Source organism: Lepisosteus oculatus, chromosome 10 (assembly GCF_040954835.1).
Source record: "Lepisosteus oculatus isolate fLepOcu1 chromosome 10, fLepOcu1.hap2, whole genome shotgun sequence".
In the NCBI taxonomy this organism is placed as follows: Eukaryota; Metazoa; Chordata; class Actinopteri; order Semionotiformes; family Lepisosteidae; genus Lepisosteus; species Lepisosteus oculatus.
Window position 1 is genome coordinate 10,552,136 of NC_090705.1, and position 19,355 is coordinate 10,571,490.

At 37.4% G+C, this 19,355-nt stretch overlaps 1 protein-coding gene across 5 annotated transcripts in view; it reads left to right on the forward strand.

The window, feature by feature from the left end:
• Nucleotides 1-14,844, forward strand: part of oxr1a (oxidation resistance 1a) — a 176,026-nt gene extending 161,182 nt beyond the window's left edge. For 3 of the 5 annotated variants that reach the window (XM_069194895.1, XM_069194896.1, XM_015357919.2), the window contains 6 exons: nucleotides 6,286-6,366; nucleotides 7,808-7,933; nucleotides 8,590-8,742; nucleotides 10,202-10,297; nucleotides 12,396-12,469; nucleotides 13,153-14,844. In XM_069194895.1, coding sequence (XP_069050996.1) covers nucleotides 6,286-6,366; nucleotides 7,808-7,933; nucleotides 8,590-8,742; nucleotides 10,202-10,297; nucleotides 12,396-12,469; nucleotides 13,153-13,288 — 666 coding nt within the window. In that variant the 3' untranslated portion in view covers nucleotides 13,289-14,844. Of the gene's footprint in view, nucleotides 1-6,285; nucleotides 6,367-7,807; nucleotides 7,934-8,589; nucleotides 8,743-9,934; nucleotides 10,142-10,201; nucleotides 10,298-12,395; nucleotides 12,470-13,152 lie in introns of those variants that run through there. The other 2 variants (XM_069194897.1, XM_069194898.1) reach the window with 2 other exon arrangements.
• The last annotated feature ends 4,511 nt before the right edge of the window (nucleotides 14,845-19,355 follow it).

Sequence of the window (19,355 nt, forward strand, 5' to 3'; positions counted from 1 at the left end):
CCGAATGAATCAACATTATTGGATTACAGTTCTTTTTTTTGTAGAATCGTTTTTGTAATCTGCGCACGCTAGACTGAACCTTTCTGACTTGTTTAACACTGGATACACTAACGTTGGAGAGCTTTTAAACAAAATTAACAGAAAATGACACTTAAAACAATGTGAATTCGGCTTGTTCTGTTTAAAACAGTCATTTTCAATGTTTGTTGTCTCGTAATCTAAACTGCATTTCCTATTACAGTATAAGGTTTAATTATTGTCAGTAGTACATAAGCAATGTGTTGTTGTTGTTGTTGTTGTTGTTGTTGTTGTTGTTTGTAGTTTACGCACACAGTCACGAGCTCAGGCCCCAGAAAACGGCATTTTTAGAATCCAAACAAGAATGTTCTGCGTCTTTAAATCCCGGATTCCCGTCAGAGGAAATCCCGCCTTCATCGATGGGATTCTCCAATAAGAATCGCGATCCTTCAGTCCTCACCTTCCTATTGGCCGTATGCGGTGTCTGTCGTATGTGTGCTGGAAAAGCCGAGAGAAGTGGATAATTTAGGGTAGTCGGTGCTGTTCCTTGTTTTCTGATGCTGGCAGATTCTGAATGGAAGGAAGTCAGGAAGGTGAAATGTAAATGTCACGGATCCGATTGACCCCAAATAAGAAATGTTTTCTTCCAGTGGAATGAAGGACGAAAAGCAGCTGACGGCTAAATACAGCTATGCTTTGGTAATGTTGATTTGCTTGCTTTATTACGGCAGCTACGGTCTTGCGTTGCCTAGTAGTAGTACTAACGTTGAGCGTTGACAGTTCGGAAAAGTTTGTAGCCGGAACTGCAATATTTGTCCTTATTCACAGTTTGTGTGGCACCACTAAAAAGTCAGTATTGTATTGCCCAAGGTTCACGACAAAGTGACTGTGACCTGCGTCTGTGACTGCACGCTGGTCCCAGCAGTTATGTACCTGCATCACCACGAAAATACGACAGAGCGGTTAGCTGTCACCGAGACGTATTTTAAACGCTCTTCGGTGCACTGTGTTTAATTTTAATTTAACTGTTTCGTTCATGTACGTGTTTTTTTTTCTCCAAATACCAATACCGATCCATTGCAGTTCTCATAAATGTTACTGTAGGCGTGCAGTTATACTATAGACTTGCCATGAAGACGTGTTGTTTCGTATATGATCAAGCAAAGCGAGAGGTTCTCTGACAGCTCCCTTCAGATCAGTTGTACTCAGCTTTTTTTCTTGTTTCTTGTAATTCTTGATTCGAGTGGCGTGAATTATGCCTTACCCGACACGATAATACACTTTACTTTATACTGAGCCTTTAAGAAGGAATCGTAGCTTGGTCGTTGTCGATAGGTGCTCCCCAAGAGAAAGTGTCTCATGCTGTGCTGTTTTTGGCTGCCTGTCGTATCATTTTTATATCTAGTCCTCGATTGTCAGAGTTAGTCCCGAGATTTTCCTGGTCGTTGTACTATTTATGTAGATTACTGCATTTAAGGTTGGAAATAATTTTGATGCCATTTTGATGCTAGAGAGTATGAATGAGAGTGAATTTATGAATAGATGTTAAGTCTGGTGTTACAACTCTCAGTCCAAAATGATTAGTTTTCCAACAAACATTATAGGTAATCAGCGAAAGGCATAATTGTGGCAATTTTCCAGCTTCTCTTAATATTTCAAGTGGTTCTGATTCAAAAGTGACCTAGAAATCGGACTGAGACCACCTTGACCTAGAATATTTTGACTTGGCTTATACAGTATATTCAGCACAAACTATTAGTACTGTAGCTGAACCTGAACTACACTCTGGTTTATCCTTCTGTCAGATTATAAAACCCTCATATTATAAAATTTATAAATTACAATATTTATCACTGAAAGTTCCTAGCCCACCACCTTTCCAGACAATTGAGTAAAATAGATGTTTTTTTATTAACCCTATTTACTGTGATTTTAAATATGTAATTAATGTTTTTTAATGTATTTCTACGAAATCCCTCTTTAGGATCTTTCAGTTCTTAGATACTGATGTCTTGCTAGCCTGGTCATATAAAATTGCAATTTAAATCTTTGATGTTTTTGCTTTAGTCATTACAATCTACAAAATCATTGCTTTAACCCTTTTTACAGCTTTATTCATATAGTGTCTTAATAAAAGCACATGAAAAGTTGCAAAAATGTATCAGCTCACAAACATTTAGAATTATATGAATCTGTTTCCATTAAGATGAATTCTTTGAAATTATATTAGGTAAACGTGTCGAAAGAACCTTATGTTACATTTGTTGCTCTGGTCATGTATTTAAAGGGGACTTGATCATTATTTTGTTTTTTACAATATCAAGTCAGTATCAGTCTGAAACCGGAGCCACATTGCTGTTATGTTTAGCCAGGTAATTGTCATGATGTTAAGCTGTTTATGAAGTTCTCTGTAAATGAGTAATTACTTACCGTATGTTTATGTCGCGTTTCACCACAAAGCACTGTTTCCCATAAGAGGGACCCATGTCATCCACTAATTAAAATGCTAGACCCACCTGGGTGAGGTGTGGCTCCCCTCACACACCAAAGTCCTACTGGACTGCAGTTCAGGCAGAGAAGCAAGAAATTGCTTTACGGTTTGCATCATGGTGGACCAGATTTTGCAAGTCCAAGTTTGTAGGACAAGAGATAACACTAATGCTGTTGAAAAACAATTCCACTTTAACTTTACCGATCAGTGTTTGGGACCTCGATTTGACAAATCTCATCCAAAGAATGGCATCTGCTACAGCACAAAGTTCCTGATCACCATGCTGGGACATTCTGGTCCAATTCCACTGAAGAGTGCCACCGACTGGTCCTCCAATACAAACTACATTAGCATCCTGATTTTCTTAAGTTGTTCCCCAATACTGACCAGACCCAACCTTGCATTGCTTCTGAGTACTGACTAGACCAGACTGGAAGGTGACGATGACCTGTGTGGTCCATGACATTTATCATTAAACTTTCATATACTATGACAGTGCTCTACAACTGGTATTTTGCTTATATTTTTATTATAGTTGTTAAGATGTATGGAAATTGGTTGTACCTGTCTGAAAACCAGTGCTAGGGTTGTGCAAATTACATTACCAATGTACCAAAGTTATAGATACTCTATTTTGCACTATCCTTCAACTTATTTTTGTTACATGGTTTTCAGATAACTATTATCTGAATAAACTGTATGCCTCAGTTTATTACTGTATTTCTTATATATATATATAACCATACATATGGCATTGTGTAATAATGGAAATTAAATTAACCATGTAGCTTGTTTTAAAAACTGTGGACCATTTTTATTCTAAAATTCCAAGTTATTTGATTTGTTCTGTAGTTATTTACAAACTACTGTTTGCAGCATTCTTAGAATGTTTAAATCATAGATAGAAGGAGACCTGCAGCTGTTGTACCATTGACAGTTTTGCAGAATGTGAAAAAAGTTGTTACCCTAAAAAGTCTCTAGTTCTGTTACCGTGTAAGACCCTCATTAGTCAGATTTTAAATAACCTTTGTGGAATAGCCTTGATCTTTGTGATTAGCCGTAAATTGTTTTATTTATCACAGTTATATCCTTAAAGTTTTATACACACTTAAGTACAATTTGTCTGTTCAGTAGCCTCTAGTCCTGCATTAACCAATCATATTGTTGTCTGCATACATACAATCATTGCATGGCTCAGCTGAATGCCTTCTGAAAATTACTGGAAGGCCTTCTCATACTAAACTTATGGAACTTGACTTACAAGAGGTGTGAAACCATTTTATCCCAGCTTAGACTGTAAAGAGGAATCAAGCACATCTCTTGTACTGTCACATAAAAGTGTAACTGTATTCTGCTCTTTAGTACATTTGAAGGCATGTAATAGTTTAAATATCTACTGTACTGTGAATAGAATTTTATATAGCATACGATCTTGCCAATACATTTTTGTACAGTCTAAATATCTGTGAATTCTTCTTGTCCCATATCTGTGGGCAACAGTAGACAACAGGCTTTTTGCCAGGGTAGCATGCTGATGTCAGCTGATCCTATCTTGAAACAATAGCTTTCTTTGGCTCAATGATACAATCCTGTTGATTAAAGGGGTAAAGGATTCTGTTATGTCCTGAAAAGTTATCAAAGATTTCCCATTTTCAAAATACATAGCAGATTCGTCTGGGTCATTCCATGCTGAATCGGCTAAAGCAATTCTCTGATATCAAAATTAATTGACCATCTAAATTGGTCAAATGTTCAATTATTCAGGTAGGTGCGTCAGCATGCGCAGGCTCCAAAGGAGTAAGTAAAGGTTTATTCCATGCTGAAAAGAGAAGAGAGAAAACACAACGTTTCGGCTGTGGGGTCTTCTTCGGGTGTCAGTTAGTACTTGTAATGCCTTTTTGGAAGTTCTGCCTTTCCTCGCTACCCCTAGGTGTGTACTCCCATGGCCGTGGAACAGTTTTGAGAGGTTACTTTACCAGAAGAGACTGGAGGTCTTAAAATTTGAAGAGCGACAGAAAGCATGTAGAGCATAAATTTTGTATTCTACTTTTTGTTTTAAAATGTGGTAAAATTCATCTTAATGTCCTCGGAAGCATTTGGACAATCGTGCTACTGTCGCATTCATGGAACACATGTAATTATTTGCTTATTTATTTGCAATTGGAATGTACTAGTTGATGAAACATTTTGCATTAATTTGCATTTAACTGATTGGTTCAGAACATGTGACAATGTTTATCTGGTAGAGGGATCTTACGATACAGATCCTTTAAATTAAGCTGATTTTCCTTACGCAACGTTTTGGCCACTTTTCAGTCGTGAAGGTGTTGTATACACGTGGCAGTACGATGCGACATGACATGACTGAGGTTTTCTTTGTAAAGATGTTGGAGTGGCGTTAGGGCTGTTGCACGCCAGATCCGATTCTGCTTCTGCTGTTAATGTGCATTATTGTCATGTGAAAATGAAGGAGCCTTAACATTTCTTGTTACATATTTGTCATATGAGTGTGGGTGTGTTTTACAGTCAAAGTGGGTTTGGTTTCATTTGAGTTGTAGTGCATTTTAGGCACTTTGAAAATTCAGACACTTATGAAAACATGCGTTCCTTCTGTGTTACATGCAACAAGAATGGAAAGTACTGTTTCTAGCCAATCATAATCAGCTTTAACTGCAAAGTGAAGGAATACAATATTATAGATCAAGTCACTGGTTGAATTAGAATGGTAAGCATATCAAAACAAGAAATATTTTGACAAGTGACTAACATTTAATCCATACTCTTTATGAACTTTGGATTCTATAAACAATATACTTTATTTTTAAAGTTTAAAAAATGATACAAAATAATAAGCAAATTGCATTTTATAGCTTTCAAAGACCACGCATTATGGCTTTAACACTTATTAATGTTACTTTTGCACATAGGAAGGACTACAGAAGCTCTTTTAGCTGTTTTAGGATCTTTAATATTGGATGCACTCAGTGATGCCTTGCTTTGAGCTTCTGGCATTATGTACTGTAGCATCTTCTTCACTGCTTGAGCACCTTTGTGCTCTCGACACTTAAGCACAAGTTCAGTATTCAGTGTCAGTATATCCATACTGCAGTGACATGAGGGATTTACAATGCACTAGATGCATAACTTTTCAGATGAGCGATCAGATCCAGTGTGCCTCATAGTCAATAAGAATAATTTGAAGCTGTTGCCAAATGTGACATCAAGGAAATTCTTCCTAGTTATGGCACTAGTAAAAGCACCAACTCATGTAATGAGATGAACTGAAATAAATGTGATTCTTTTTAACAGGAAGTAATTTGTTTCTTGACAATATAAATGGGATAAATTATGTTAAAGTGGATTTATTTATCACCTTACAGAAAGCCTGGTCGACCAAACAAGTCCATTAGGTAAAACTGCTGAATGCTGCACAGCTTTTTGCTAACAGTGAAATCCACAGTTTTGATTCAGATCCCGATGTGGAAGTCGTTAATTTCGGTGTCAGTATGGAGGAGTGGTTAGGACTTGGGAGTCCCAAATCGCGGCTGAGGTGCTGTTGTTTTGTCCCTCGAGCAGGGTACTTCGGTAAAATGCTGAATAAATAGTTGCAAAAGCAAGTCGCTTAGGATGAAATCATTAACCAAATTACTGAGAAGCTGCATTCCCTCCGCACTGTACTGCCAGTTCCCTGTACTGTGTTCTGTTTTTCCACTGCTGTCCTGCCTCCCATTCCTCCGTTGTCAGCAGAATCATTCTCTCCCTGTCTCTGTATTCAGGTAGTGTCAGTGGCTGAGTATCACCGCAGGATCGATGCTCTAAACACTGAAGATCTGCGCTCTCTCTGCAGACGTCTCAAGGTGCCCCCTTCAGTAGTTAAAACCCTTTCACCAGAGACCGTAGTTTGTCTCCAGTGTTGTAGTGTTTTTGACTGGGACAAGTCCCACACTCGGTGGGTTTGTCAACAGCTGCTTCTCTCCACAAAATAGAGCTCCAGCAGAAAATTCCATCATTTTTTGAGGTTTGTGAATGTGTTGTGATTTTTTTTCTGCAAAGTTTGGAAAACTTTTAACCCTAACAATGCACAATATCTCAGACTGGACATTGTCTGTCCTCATGAGCGACACGTCACACTCCCACATGCATACACACTCTGTTATTTGGGTTTCTTCATCAGTCAGTTTTGTGTCCAGAACAAATAATTACATCAACCCAAGGCACTGGTGGGGTTAAAACATTATCTGGGTTTTATGGTGTTATTCCAGACAAATGAGGAATTTTCTGTTAGCCTCCTTAGTGACGCCTCACAAACTGTCCTCACATTACAGCAGCTTCTGTGGCGATGAGGAGCTAGCTGCCTTTCACAGTTCGTTTTCGTCTCGGAAGTGAGGGGGGGAGCAGAAGTGTTTTGTTTTGGCCTTGTGGGTTTGTTTGCTGAAGACAATGCAGGTAATTCAGGGAGGATCAAGTAACTTGAGTGCATCCAAGCAGTCATTGCTGATGCGCAATGCATTTTGCTTGGGCCTTAGGAAAAAAACAGCAATTCCTGAAACCACAGAAAATCACATTAAAAAAATATATATTTTGCAAGCTTTTTCGGTATAGCCGATAATACAATGGGTTCACCTGAAATTTCCTGCTTACTTCAGCTAATATCCACAGTGTACTAACAACAGGATCAGAATGGTTTTGGTTGCACTAAACGTATAATTTAAAGACCAGAATATGCATGGTAGCAATGCAAATATCCAAGTGCAATTCATAAAATAAATATTGCTATACATAGAGTAGTAATTACAATACTGGTATATTGTTATACTGTATGTATTGGAAGTTGTTTGGAGTTACTTTCGGAGACTTTTGTATGCATTAGATTCTCATGTCATTCAAACACTTGGAGATTTGCTTTTGTTTATAGAACCATCTTTCCTGTTCTGGATCTGCTAAACAATAGTGCTGCCACAGGATTACCACTTCTATGCTTCAGTTGTATTCTGGAAAATTGTTGGAAATTTTGCGGAAAAAAAATTAACCTTTGGTAGCATTTGAAAGTCTTTGGTGGGCAATACCCCAGTCTGTGTGTGAAAAACCTTGTTTTTTTGTTTTGAATTCATGGCATTCATCAAATCTACCTTTTAAGCTTCAGAGTTGAAAGTGACTTTTTAGAGCAAATTTACACTCCAGAAATGCCATTTTTTGCCCATGCACAAACAATCTTTACTTGTATTTCCAACCTGCCTTTAATAGTTCTCATATATTTTTAATAGTGTGCTGAAAATGTATTTGCTTTTATCTTATTAGATCACTACAAAGGAAGAAGTCAATTCAACACAAGGTACATCCATCAAAACAGACTTGGAACCAGACACTTTCAGACCGAATCTCAGTGAGCCCAGTGACCTCCTTCAGCCAGAGCAGATTGAGAAGGTCAGCATGATTTCTTCCATATTCTTTTCATGCCTGCTGTTTTCTGCATGTTTTATTACAGTATGTTTCTTGTGGAAAGTGGATTGCCATTTTATCAAAATATTCGTTCATTGCTTTCTGTGGACTTAATCAAATTGAATGTTTGGTAGGTGAAATGCTCTGTAATTAAGAAACTGAAGTTTATTCAAAAGAGGTTTGATAAAATGCATTCAGTATTGGTTACCTTGATTATAAAAGTTGGTATTTTTATTGTAGAACTGTGCAAGTGGCACTGGATTTTCACAAGCTGTGTATTATGTGATAACTTTATTGAATTCCAAGGAATCCCATAGAATTACAAAAAGAAACAGTTAAAGTTGTGTAGTCCAATAATACATTTGCATACAGTGCATAAGTCTTTTATGTGTATAACACCTGCTTTTGGAATTTTAAAGTTTAGTGGCAAAAATTGCTTTTTTGAAACATTCTTGCATTAAAAAAAAATTGTATACACAGTAACGGTCACACCCCTAACATCAAAGGCATGATGGATAGTAGTACAGAATATATTTTTGTGTGAGTGTACAGGTATCTACCTGTATAGGCGGAAATTACCTTGGAAAGAGAAGATTCTGAACAAGGTAATATTTCTTAACCTTAGCATTCTTACATTTCAGCTTGCAAAACATCTTCCACCCAGAACAATTGGTTACCCATGGACGCTTGCTTTTAGCACTGCGAAGCATGGCATGAGCATCAAGACTCTGTACCGTACAATGGCAGGCCAGGACACCCCAGTGCTGATGGTGATAAAAGATAGTGATGGACAGGTAAGGATTTCATTCATTCTAGAAGTAGAATTTGTCCAGTGGGAACTAGTTTTGTTGTTCTTGCATTTTAAACAATACCTTTATCATACAAATGAAATTTATTTTGTGCAGCTAATTTCAAAGGCACCCGGTGAATAATACAGAATACATTTTTGAATGAGTCATAAATACATTTTTGGAAACCATATTGTTATGCTTGCAGTTAAGCTGTTTGGATAACAGTGAATCTAAGGTGCCTTTTCATAAGGTTTGAAACCCCCAGCAGAAAACTAATCTGATTGCAGATAATAGACCTCAGGGATCACAAATATTATGCACTCATCATATTTCTTTACCTGAGGTTTTTTTACAGGCCATACAGAGCATTTACAGCTACAGCTTTACTATAGCTCGCCAGTGTTAGCATTCACTCCCCATACATCTCTCACTACACTATTGCAGCATACTCTGAAGACCATCCTATTACTAAAGCTAGGCAACCCCTCAGTCCTTAAACTGTAACTCCACAACAAAAATGTATCTAGAACAGTGTAATTGTAATGATACAATAATTAATTAGATCTTAATTATGTAATTATAGTCGGTGTATCACATTCAGTGAACTGTTTTAGATTTAGCATTTCAACAAATTGGTTAAGAAGACTGCCTTGAAAAGTAGAAAGGTGAACCACCAAATTGAGGAACTGAGCAGTTTTAATTGTTCCCTTGGAAAACCATGGGGGCTTTGTGCTACAATATGTTAATGGAATAATAATATGTTGTTCCAAGCCATCAGATACTGTCGCTGACATGACATGACACCCATGAATGACACGGTTATCCTTGCCATTACATACTATAGACTGTCGTGTCGCGCTTGTGGTTTTCTTTGGTTGGTAATTTATGGACTTTAATTATTTTGCAATGGGTATTGTAGAGATAGCTCAGAACAACCTGTATAGGCTAGGGACTGCTTGTGCTGTATTTTGTGAACATCACACATGTGGTTTCCCAAAAAGTAAATTTCTTTATAAATTCTTACGTTTAATTTCCATGCACATTTCATTACAAAGTTGTACAATTTGCAGTAAAATAAAATACTAGACTAAAAATCAGATGACTAGAAGATCTGTAGAAAAACTGTAGGTGATATGAGATGATATCCTTAAAAGACCTTTCATGTGTTTCTCTTTTATCCTTATACTTTTTCCAGGTTTTTGAGCGGTGTGAGTTATTCAAGGATTTTTATACATAAAACATAGAATGTTTTTTTTCCCCCACTATCATTTTTGATAAGACAGAATCAAATATTGTAAGTCAAAATCATGCTAAAACCTATTATATATTATATCGTATACCATATAGCTATTGCAATGTTCTACATTTATAATAAAGGAGACCTCAGTAAAATTTATGAAAGAATTGTTTGATGTATTTGCATGAGTAACTATAAATTAATGAAAAATGTTTTTTTCTCTAGATATTCGGTGCTTTAGCATCTGATCCCTTCAAAGTTAGTGACTGTTTTTATGGGACTGGCGAAACATTTTTGTTTACGTTTTGCCCTGAATTTGAGGTAGGTGTACAGAGAACTTTGAAATGGAATACTTCACCTCATAATTTGAGTGACAGCCTGTTTGAAGAATGTTACATACTGAGCATCAAAAGAAATCACTATTCACGTGTGTACAATTGAAAACAAAAAAGTATGTATATTTTGGATATTGCTCAACTGTTTTTTGCATCTTTTTGATTAAATGACTGTGCATGGCGGTGATTTGTTTGAATGACTTTGTTGCATAAGCCTTACATTACCTTATTGTAGTGTAAGTTGACTGGGCACATGAGATTAAGTGATTGAACCTGTTAAGTGTCAAGTCTTGTGTACCAGAAAAGAACCAAAATGACCAGTTTATCAAGGCAACGCCTTTGTGCCTTTTTTACTATTTGCAGTGTTTTGCATTTTTGGTATTTATTTTACAACGAAATAGCTCTTGTTGAACTGCAAGTAGCAGTCAATAGGATTCAGCAAAATTTACTCATTATCCTCTGAGTATGTTTTTACCCTTATTAACCATTAGTTTAAAATAAAAATAAAAGTTATAATTAATTGTAACTATACTATAAATGTGTACTTATAAAAGTATAATTATTGTACGCTATATAAACCTGTTATGTTGAAAAGAAATTTTAAGAGTTGTTAGCTTTAACTTGTAAACACTGGGCAAAGATTTATCTTCACAAGCTGAGGGGATGGGTAGATATGTACTGTATACACGTATTGAATTGAATAATGAGCCGCTGCACGTTTTTTAGAGTTTTTCATTATAGATGCAGGCTCTGGGATTAGTCATTGGTATGAGTCTGCTTGAGAGCCTGGTAAACTAACACATTATCAACACACGTGTGATGATGAATGAGACACAGTTCACCTTGGTTCAGAAGAACACAAACTCTGTTAATTAATTGGGAGACCAATTCAGCAAGACGCATGGTTAGAGGGACATCACTCAAAAACGTAGAATAATATTGACTAGACATCAGATACATACATGCACCTATTGCTATACCTGTTTTACAACTACTGCCTGTTGTACAAATCAGTCATGTCAGCTGTTCTTTTCGTTGATGTACAGTATTTTGTCCAGTATGTTCACAAATCTCCCTTTTGAGGTAGTAAACCTAGGGTACAGCTTCAGTTCGACCAATGATAGTTCAGCTGCTGATATTGCTGCGCGGTTTGGAGAAGGAGTTTTGGAGATAGCGTGGTCTTGCAGTGTCCGTTTATTTCCTCAACGCTGTGTTCATATAAAGATGCCGTTATCAAGTTAGATCTGTGACATCATCAAACAGCAGCACCACACAATTGGACGTGGGTGGAGAACATGAAACCTTACATTTATAAATGAGACAAAGCCATTTAGTCCAGGTAGAGACCAGCAGGGCGTGTGTGATTGGCACACTGATACAGTAACATCACCCAGAGCCTTGTCAAAAAGGCTCTGACCACAACTGAGTCACACCAGTAGCCAGCAGGCCAGACAGCCCTACGCTAAGGGTTGGAAGACCAGAGGGTTACTGAGCTCTGCCAAGCTTTTGATTGTCTGAGTCCCACAGCATTTAACCAAACAAAAACTGTTAGGCAAGTTACTGCCAGGTGACGTTTGAGATCATTGTGGCTTTTTACAGATCCCATATATATTGTAGTATTAAGATTTCCTGTATTGTTATACATACCTTATCATATGACCTCTTTACAGCCCTTCTCCACTTGTTTGAAATGTGTAAGAAAACACAGGCTCATTTTAGTTTTGATAAACCTTGAGAACTAAAAAAGAACAGACCACAAAGGACTGAAAATCCAGTAGAGAAGAAGGAAAGAGAGGCAGTCAAACCCACCCTGCCTTACCATTATAGTTTCTACACAAGCACAATAAAATGTAGCTGTACTTCCTTCCATCAGAAGTGTGTACTGTTAGTGCTGACTATTGCAGTTATAAGTCATTTGTTTCCATCCAGGCTGACTGGTTTGTACTTTGTTGAATTTACATTAAAACATTTAATTGTGATATTTTTATGTATGAATTATTTGATATAAGCATATAAAGGTATATAATTGTATAATGCAGAACAAGATGTGTTTCGGTTCTGTTCAAATATGGGTTTCTTTACAGGTATTCAAATGGACAGGAGACAACATGTTCTTTATAAAGGGAGATATGGACTCTTTAGCTTTTGGAGGAGGGGGGTAAGTAATTTGTTCTGGTGATTTTTTCCTTGTTTAAGTATCAGCAGCATATTAAGAACATTTTTGTATTACATTCTGTGGTAATCTGTAGTTACTGTACCTTTTGTGAAGGTTTTAATGTGGTGATGAGCTTTGTTCTCCACAATCCAACTTTTTGTTTTCTGTGAAATTGAATTAATCTGAAGTTTGCAACAAAATGGACAAATTCGTTTGACATTCAGCTGTCTTACTTCAAGGCTGCACTGCAGTTCACTGCAATCATGTGAATGTGATTCACAGTGTAAATCTGGACGCATTTCTTAAACTTGCTTTCCTTGTTTGAACTACTAGTAGAAATACTATGTAATCGCTCTGGAAGGTCTGCAAATTCAGTATGAGTGTTGAAAAAGCTCTGCTGACATCAGTGCCTCAGACAAACGTTTTTCAATCTGAAAAAAGATTTGTATGTTTTGGGCGGTTTTTAATTTGAAACTGATAATACATAATTGTTCAGTAGACCAAAATCATTCACAATATATTTACTGCATGATCTGTTGGCCTCTACAGAGAACTGTCAGCTTCTCGAAACAATAAACAAAAAAAGTGCTTGAGTATGACAGCAGTTCTGCAGACTTCAGATTAGTAGATGTACAGTTTTACGTCTCCTGCACTTCATAACCATCTTGTTCTGCTTTTGATGGTAGGGGAGAATTTGGTTTGTGGTTGGATGGAGATCTCTATCATGGCAGAAGTCACTCCTGCAAAACGTTCGGGAACCATACACTGTCCAAGAAAGAAGACTTCTATGTGCAAGACATTGAAATCTGGGCTTTTGAATGAGAAAATGTGGAAAATACAATTAAAAAAAAAATTATCCCAAAAACAGTCGTGTCCCTAACCTGACTAGGTACCACACAGGTTCCCAGCAAGCTAGATATTCAAGTATATTTTATGCTTTGGTATGTAACTAAAGTGTGTGCACTGGTATTCCTAAAATTACTATTTTGTTACATTAAAGCTGCATACAGCTTATAACCTTCTACAGAAGTAAAGAAATGGAGAGAAAACACCGAAGATTGTCACCAAATATTTGTTTTCTAGCTGGTCGTCACATCGAGTTAAGAATGAATAGGGGATTTACACTGTTGTAAGTGTTGTTGCTGGTCGTACAGGTCTGGAAATAAAAATAATAGCCGTGACAGGCCAGGGACCTGAACTGCTCTGGATTGTATCAGACATGTTTCTAGATTTATAGAAGGCGTGTAATAACACGATTTAGCTGGGATAAGATCACATTTTCCTGGTGTGGGCCTGGAAACGAATCTAAAAGAATAAACTAATTTCACTTTTATCGCTGAGACAGGGTTTAAAAATAGTTTTATGAGGATTCATATGTCGGTAAGGACCATTTTTTTTACAGTGAAGTTTCCATACCAACAATTGAAAGAAGTGTAGACTTAATGTATTATAGTCTCCCTGCCATCCACCATCATAGCACATCCTCAAGCACATAGGTAGTATCTGAATATTCATAGTTGTGATGTTCTGTCAAGTGGGTGTGTGTGAGTTCAGCTAACACCAGCTCTAAAGAAGAGTAGTGTACACTGTACGTAGGCAGTAATGTGTTGCAATAGATTTGTGGAATATGCAAATTACTGTCATGTGACCTCAGAAATACTGACAGGACCACTGCAGCCTGTCACTCTTTCAGAAGGAACTCTTAAAGAGATTTGGAAAATGGGGGCTTTTCTGCATATCGGTAGAAAAACCTGAGATATTGTTTGTTTTACATGAAAAAAATATATATATTGCTGTTATATGTGTGACAGTGACTTTTTTTGTGCTGATATTTTCAGCTGTTACAAATATATAATGTATATTACCCTGTAAATTAATGTTAAAATAGTAGATTTGTTCCTATATATACATATATATAAAGTGTGGATTGGTGGGTTGCTTATAGCACTTTATTATAGAAATGTAAAAGCAGAAAGCCAGGTTCTTAAGCATAATTAGAAGTAGATGTACAGTAATTTGTTTAGATCATAAAGATGTTAATTGTTTTTAGAAAGCTTGCTGCTACAGTACAAAAAGGGCAAATGTAATGTTCTGTATTAAAAGTTATTCTGAATGTTGAAGAAACAAATACAGGGCATCGTTATTTCCCTTCAATGTTTTGCATTTAGTTCTGTGACTTTTAGTATGTAGACTGAATGTTTACAAACTGATAGAGAATTTACAGTTGTAAATAAACTTAACAGCAGCTTTCTTCCCTTTTTTGGTCTTCCACAACAGTATTATTGTCCTTGTGGAGTCAATACAAAATCTTAAAATGGTATCATCAGGCTATGATGTAATAGTGATGTATAGTAAAAAAAATAAATTATTGTAACCTGGTTATTGTCTGAATCATTGGTTTTCTTTGTCATAATCTTTTTTTAATTTGAAATAATTTTTGAATTATTTTAATTTCCAAGCTATTTGCATGTTTTACATTTAATTTATCAACTTTGCTTAGTATTTTTCTCTGTTTTATCCTCTTGAATTTTAAAACTTGAAACTGTCATAGTACAGGGAAAAATAAGCCTTTGTGATTTATTGGCATCCAGATATGCAGTATGTATGTGTATCTTTATTGTTAAGAGATTGTGAGATTTGTTTTTTTGCAGAAAAATGCACCATTCCCCAAGTCAGTGAATTTAATCTGTTTAATCACATTTAGGTGTGTACATTCGTTGTTAGAACCATTTTATATCACCATAATCCTTAGCAATATAGAAAACGCACAATTAGACATGAGCATTGAAGTCAAACCATGAACATAGTATTTTAATAAGCGAGACAAATCTCAAATATACACTTGAATACAGCGATATGCAGCATACCATGTAGAATTCACATAAACAGGTCATATGGAGTACAGCATCTCTTTAAACTCTTCCAAGAAATAATTTATTGACTTTATTTTTCCATTTTGCTATTCTTCTTCTGAATATACTAACACAGTTGTGAGCTACCAATTCCCTAATCACAGTCCTCTTTTGATTGCTCCTTTAACATCTCATCGGTGCCAGACATTATGCAAATTAATAGCCTTGCAACTGCGTGCTGTGCAGCACAAACCAAAGGCAAAGGAGTAAATAATAGTCACTAGGGGCTGTCTACCCAGGGGTAGACAGTCTCTGCTCTTCTATTCCATAGTGTTATTGAACTTAAATTACTCTTCAGCACCTAGGTTAATTGAACAATTAAAGATCACTTTAGAAGTTAAGAATTAGTTGGAACAAACACTTAAACTGAAATACAAGGGCTAAGGTTTCCTGTTCCTGATCTAGGCTGTAGGGTCAGTAATGTAACCGTTGAAAACCACACTAGTGACAGTGTGAATAGAATGAATAGGCAGACTCTGCCACCTTGGTCTTGTGAACAGTCAAATTGTCATGCAGCTGCTGAACACCATGCTGTATATCCGCATATCCCCGTTGTTTTTTCTTAGATGAATGTGTGTAGCCAGTCCAGAGAAGTCACTGCTTTGAGACACAGGCTGTAATCTGGGCACCAGAGGAGAGCTAAAATGTGGTCTTCTGCCACTCTGATTCAGGCTGCGTCTGCCTGAGCCATGAGCCATGAGCCATGAGCCATGGCTGTTTGCTTATCTGCGATGTGTCAAGATGGTCCAGGCCCAGTGCCGGAGGGTCGGAGTCTCTGTAGGTGTTCTTCCCTGATCAGCTCTTTATTACCTGGTCCACTCAAACCAAGCGTCTTGCCAGTTTACCAGCTTCTCTCTGCTTATCTGGTGTTGCTTTAGAGCAGATACTGCCTTTGTAAGACTGGCATACCTGTGTCAGATAATATTCCCACTGTTGGAAGATGCTGTCCTATTGACCAACAATGGATTCAAGGGCTTCCTCCTAATTGTAAGCTCTTATTTTTCTTAAACCCTCTTGTGTTGTGAAAATGCAAAACAGGAAATTTTGTTCTGCTTGAATCATTTACCATCAAACATTGTAAGCATCATAATTTTGAATGCTGAGTACAGTCTGCTATGTCACACATGTTTACAAATGTTTTGCCTTCAATTTGCCATCCTCACCACCATCCATTTTCTAACTGCCTTATCTAATGCGAGGTCACAGGGGCTCTGGAGTAGTGGGCGCTAGGCAGGGTACACCCCAGACAGGACACCAGTCCAGTGCAGGGCAGACATAAGCGCACACATACACGATAGGGACAATTTTCCCAGAAGACATTAACATAACCTATCAATGTCTTCCACGCATGGGAAGGAAACCACAACACGCAGAGGAAACCCACACTTACCCAAAGAGAACATAAGACTCTACACCAATAGCACCCCAGGAACAGAAGTCAGGCCCCAGTACTACCACAAACTGTCTTGCATTTCTTTCATTTTTCTAGAGCCCATCCCACAGTTCTGCAGGTTTCGAGGTCAAGCACTCACAAGAACAACATCCTCTCCTTTTCCATGGAAAGCAATTGAATTTTAATCTGGTTATGTGTTGAGGGTTATTTTCAGTTGAAAAGCAGCTTCAAACCAAGCGACTGTACCTGTTAGATACTGTGAGGAAAAGATTCAAATGTGTAGCTTTGGCGCCACCTACTGTTAAAACTGGAGGCATGCTTAAATGGCATGCTTAAACTGAAGTATTGCAGTACAGGATCTCACCCTGACCTTGCTTGCAGTCTGAGACTTGCAGTGTCATAACAGACAATTTGATGCTCAGTTTCTTAATTTTGGATAATTATTTCTTATTGAGTTTTTCTATTTGTCTTGTGTGAAATTGTTTACAGTGCCATAGTGACACTAACCGCAACTATAACGTTTATCTTTTATTCCAAGAAAGAAGAAAAATCGAATTGGAAAGAATAATCGTGTTCTTTCCAGCGTGAGAGGGGCATTGTTCACCAGGATCTCAAAACCCAGATCCTTTTTGTGAAAATACTCCTGAGTGAAAGCTAACATTTGTTACAAAAAATAAAAACCTAAATACAAGATTCAGCATCACTACAAACAGAAAAAGTGATGTGTTTGAAGAGGTGCTGGCTGTGATTTTTCACTCCTGGCAGGTTTCATAAGTGACTTCTAATCCTAAAAAGTATAGACCTGGAAAGAGTGTTAATATAAACCATTTAAACAAAAAACTGATTCAAATTCATAATCAAAGTCGCTAAAAATAGGACAAAGAGCGGGTGGGATTTGAGTTGAGTTAGAGGTTTTCTGGACAGAAGTAGACTGTCTTATCTTTGATGTCAATTTCAAACAATTTTGACACTTGAAAGTTCATGTCAAGATGTGACAATAGCCCTGTTTGTCACATTTTGGGAGACGAATTGTCAATCTGAGACCCATTCCACAGACACCTCCTTTTGGGTAGAATCCAGTTAGTACACAGTTAGGGTTCAGCTTTTTATTTTGTCTTTATTTATTTATCGTGAGCAAGGAACTCAGTAATACCCAGTTAAAATGATAGAACAGCAAACATGGAAGTAATCCAAACAACATTTGATGGCTTATACAGTTTTCTGCTGGGTATCCTGTGATTTTTCTGCATCTTCTTTTGGATTTACCAAATGTGTCAACAGAAAAGGAAAAAAAGACTTTAAGGATACGCTCAAAGGAACGACCAAACACCCGTGTTGCAAGTGTGCCGGGGGCAGCAGGTGTCCGAGCTGGCAGCAATCAGACTCTCCCCCCAGTATGCTTCTCTTGGCTATCCTTCGAGTAAATGATTTCACAAATTTGTTCAAAACAACAGCTCCTGAAAGTGAATAGTCGTACAGGATCTCTTTTCTACTCCGTTCATGATCTCCCACGGTCACGAACAGCCCTGAAGAGGTGGAAAAAGCACTAGTTTTAAGCAAGACCACAGTCCTCCTCAAAGGCAATAATTGTCATTTATACCTTGTGATACCACCCTTGCTTGGAATGAGGTTAGACTACAGTCTCTGCTTTTGCACACAGATTTGATGAACGGGTGACCTGTGACATGTCCCATAATCAGCTTTTCTTTATTGTTTGCAGCAAATGCCTACTGTGATAATGGAGTTGCTGAGACCCCATGTTCAGCTCAATCAAATTACTGCTAGTAGATTACGTGTGTTGTTAAAATACAAAGGCATATGTTTAAAACTATACCGTACCTAACTAGAACTGATGCAAATTCAGTTTTACACAATCACATAGCAATCTGATTGCCTGTTTTCTCAGGGAAAGACCTGATTAGGAACATGTGAGTCTTGTACTGATGGTGCTACAGAACTCTGCTTGCCTCAGACAAGAAAATCTGTGGTTGTTTGGACCTGAAGAAGTGGGGGAGACACTGTGTTTAAACACAGGACACTTGTGTGTCTGTGTCTTCTGTTAATTGTTGGGGAGAAAATCTGTTGAGTGCCGCTGGAGTGAAGAGCTCAGAGAGGAGAAGGGGTGAGTGAGTTCATGAGTTTAGTGAAGGAGTGAGTGAGTTCATGAGTTTAGTAAAGGAGTGAGTGTGTTCATGAGTTTAGTGGAGGTGAAGTACTATTTGGTTTTGTCATGGTAAGTATAAGCAGGATTTCACTGTGTTTTACATTATGTCACCAAGCCCTCATTAACATACACCAGATGAATTTTCAGCTTTGCTGAAACCGTGGGTTTAGTATTCCTGGCAATGTGCAACATTGCAAAATGCTCACAGACTTATTTTCACAATTAAATGCTTTTACAATTGGTACCTCATGTAAACACAGTTTAAACCATGAGGACACTCACACTGATCCAGAAATGAACAAGTGTGATGTGCAATTGATTCCACTGTTTAAAACTGCACGATAATGATAATGTACGTTTTAGATAAATTGTGCTGTTTTGTAATTACGACATAATTGCACTGGTAATGAATGTGCTTCC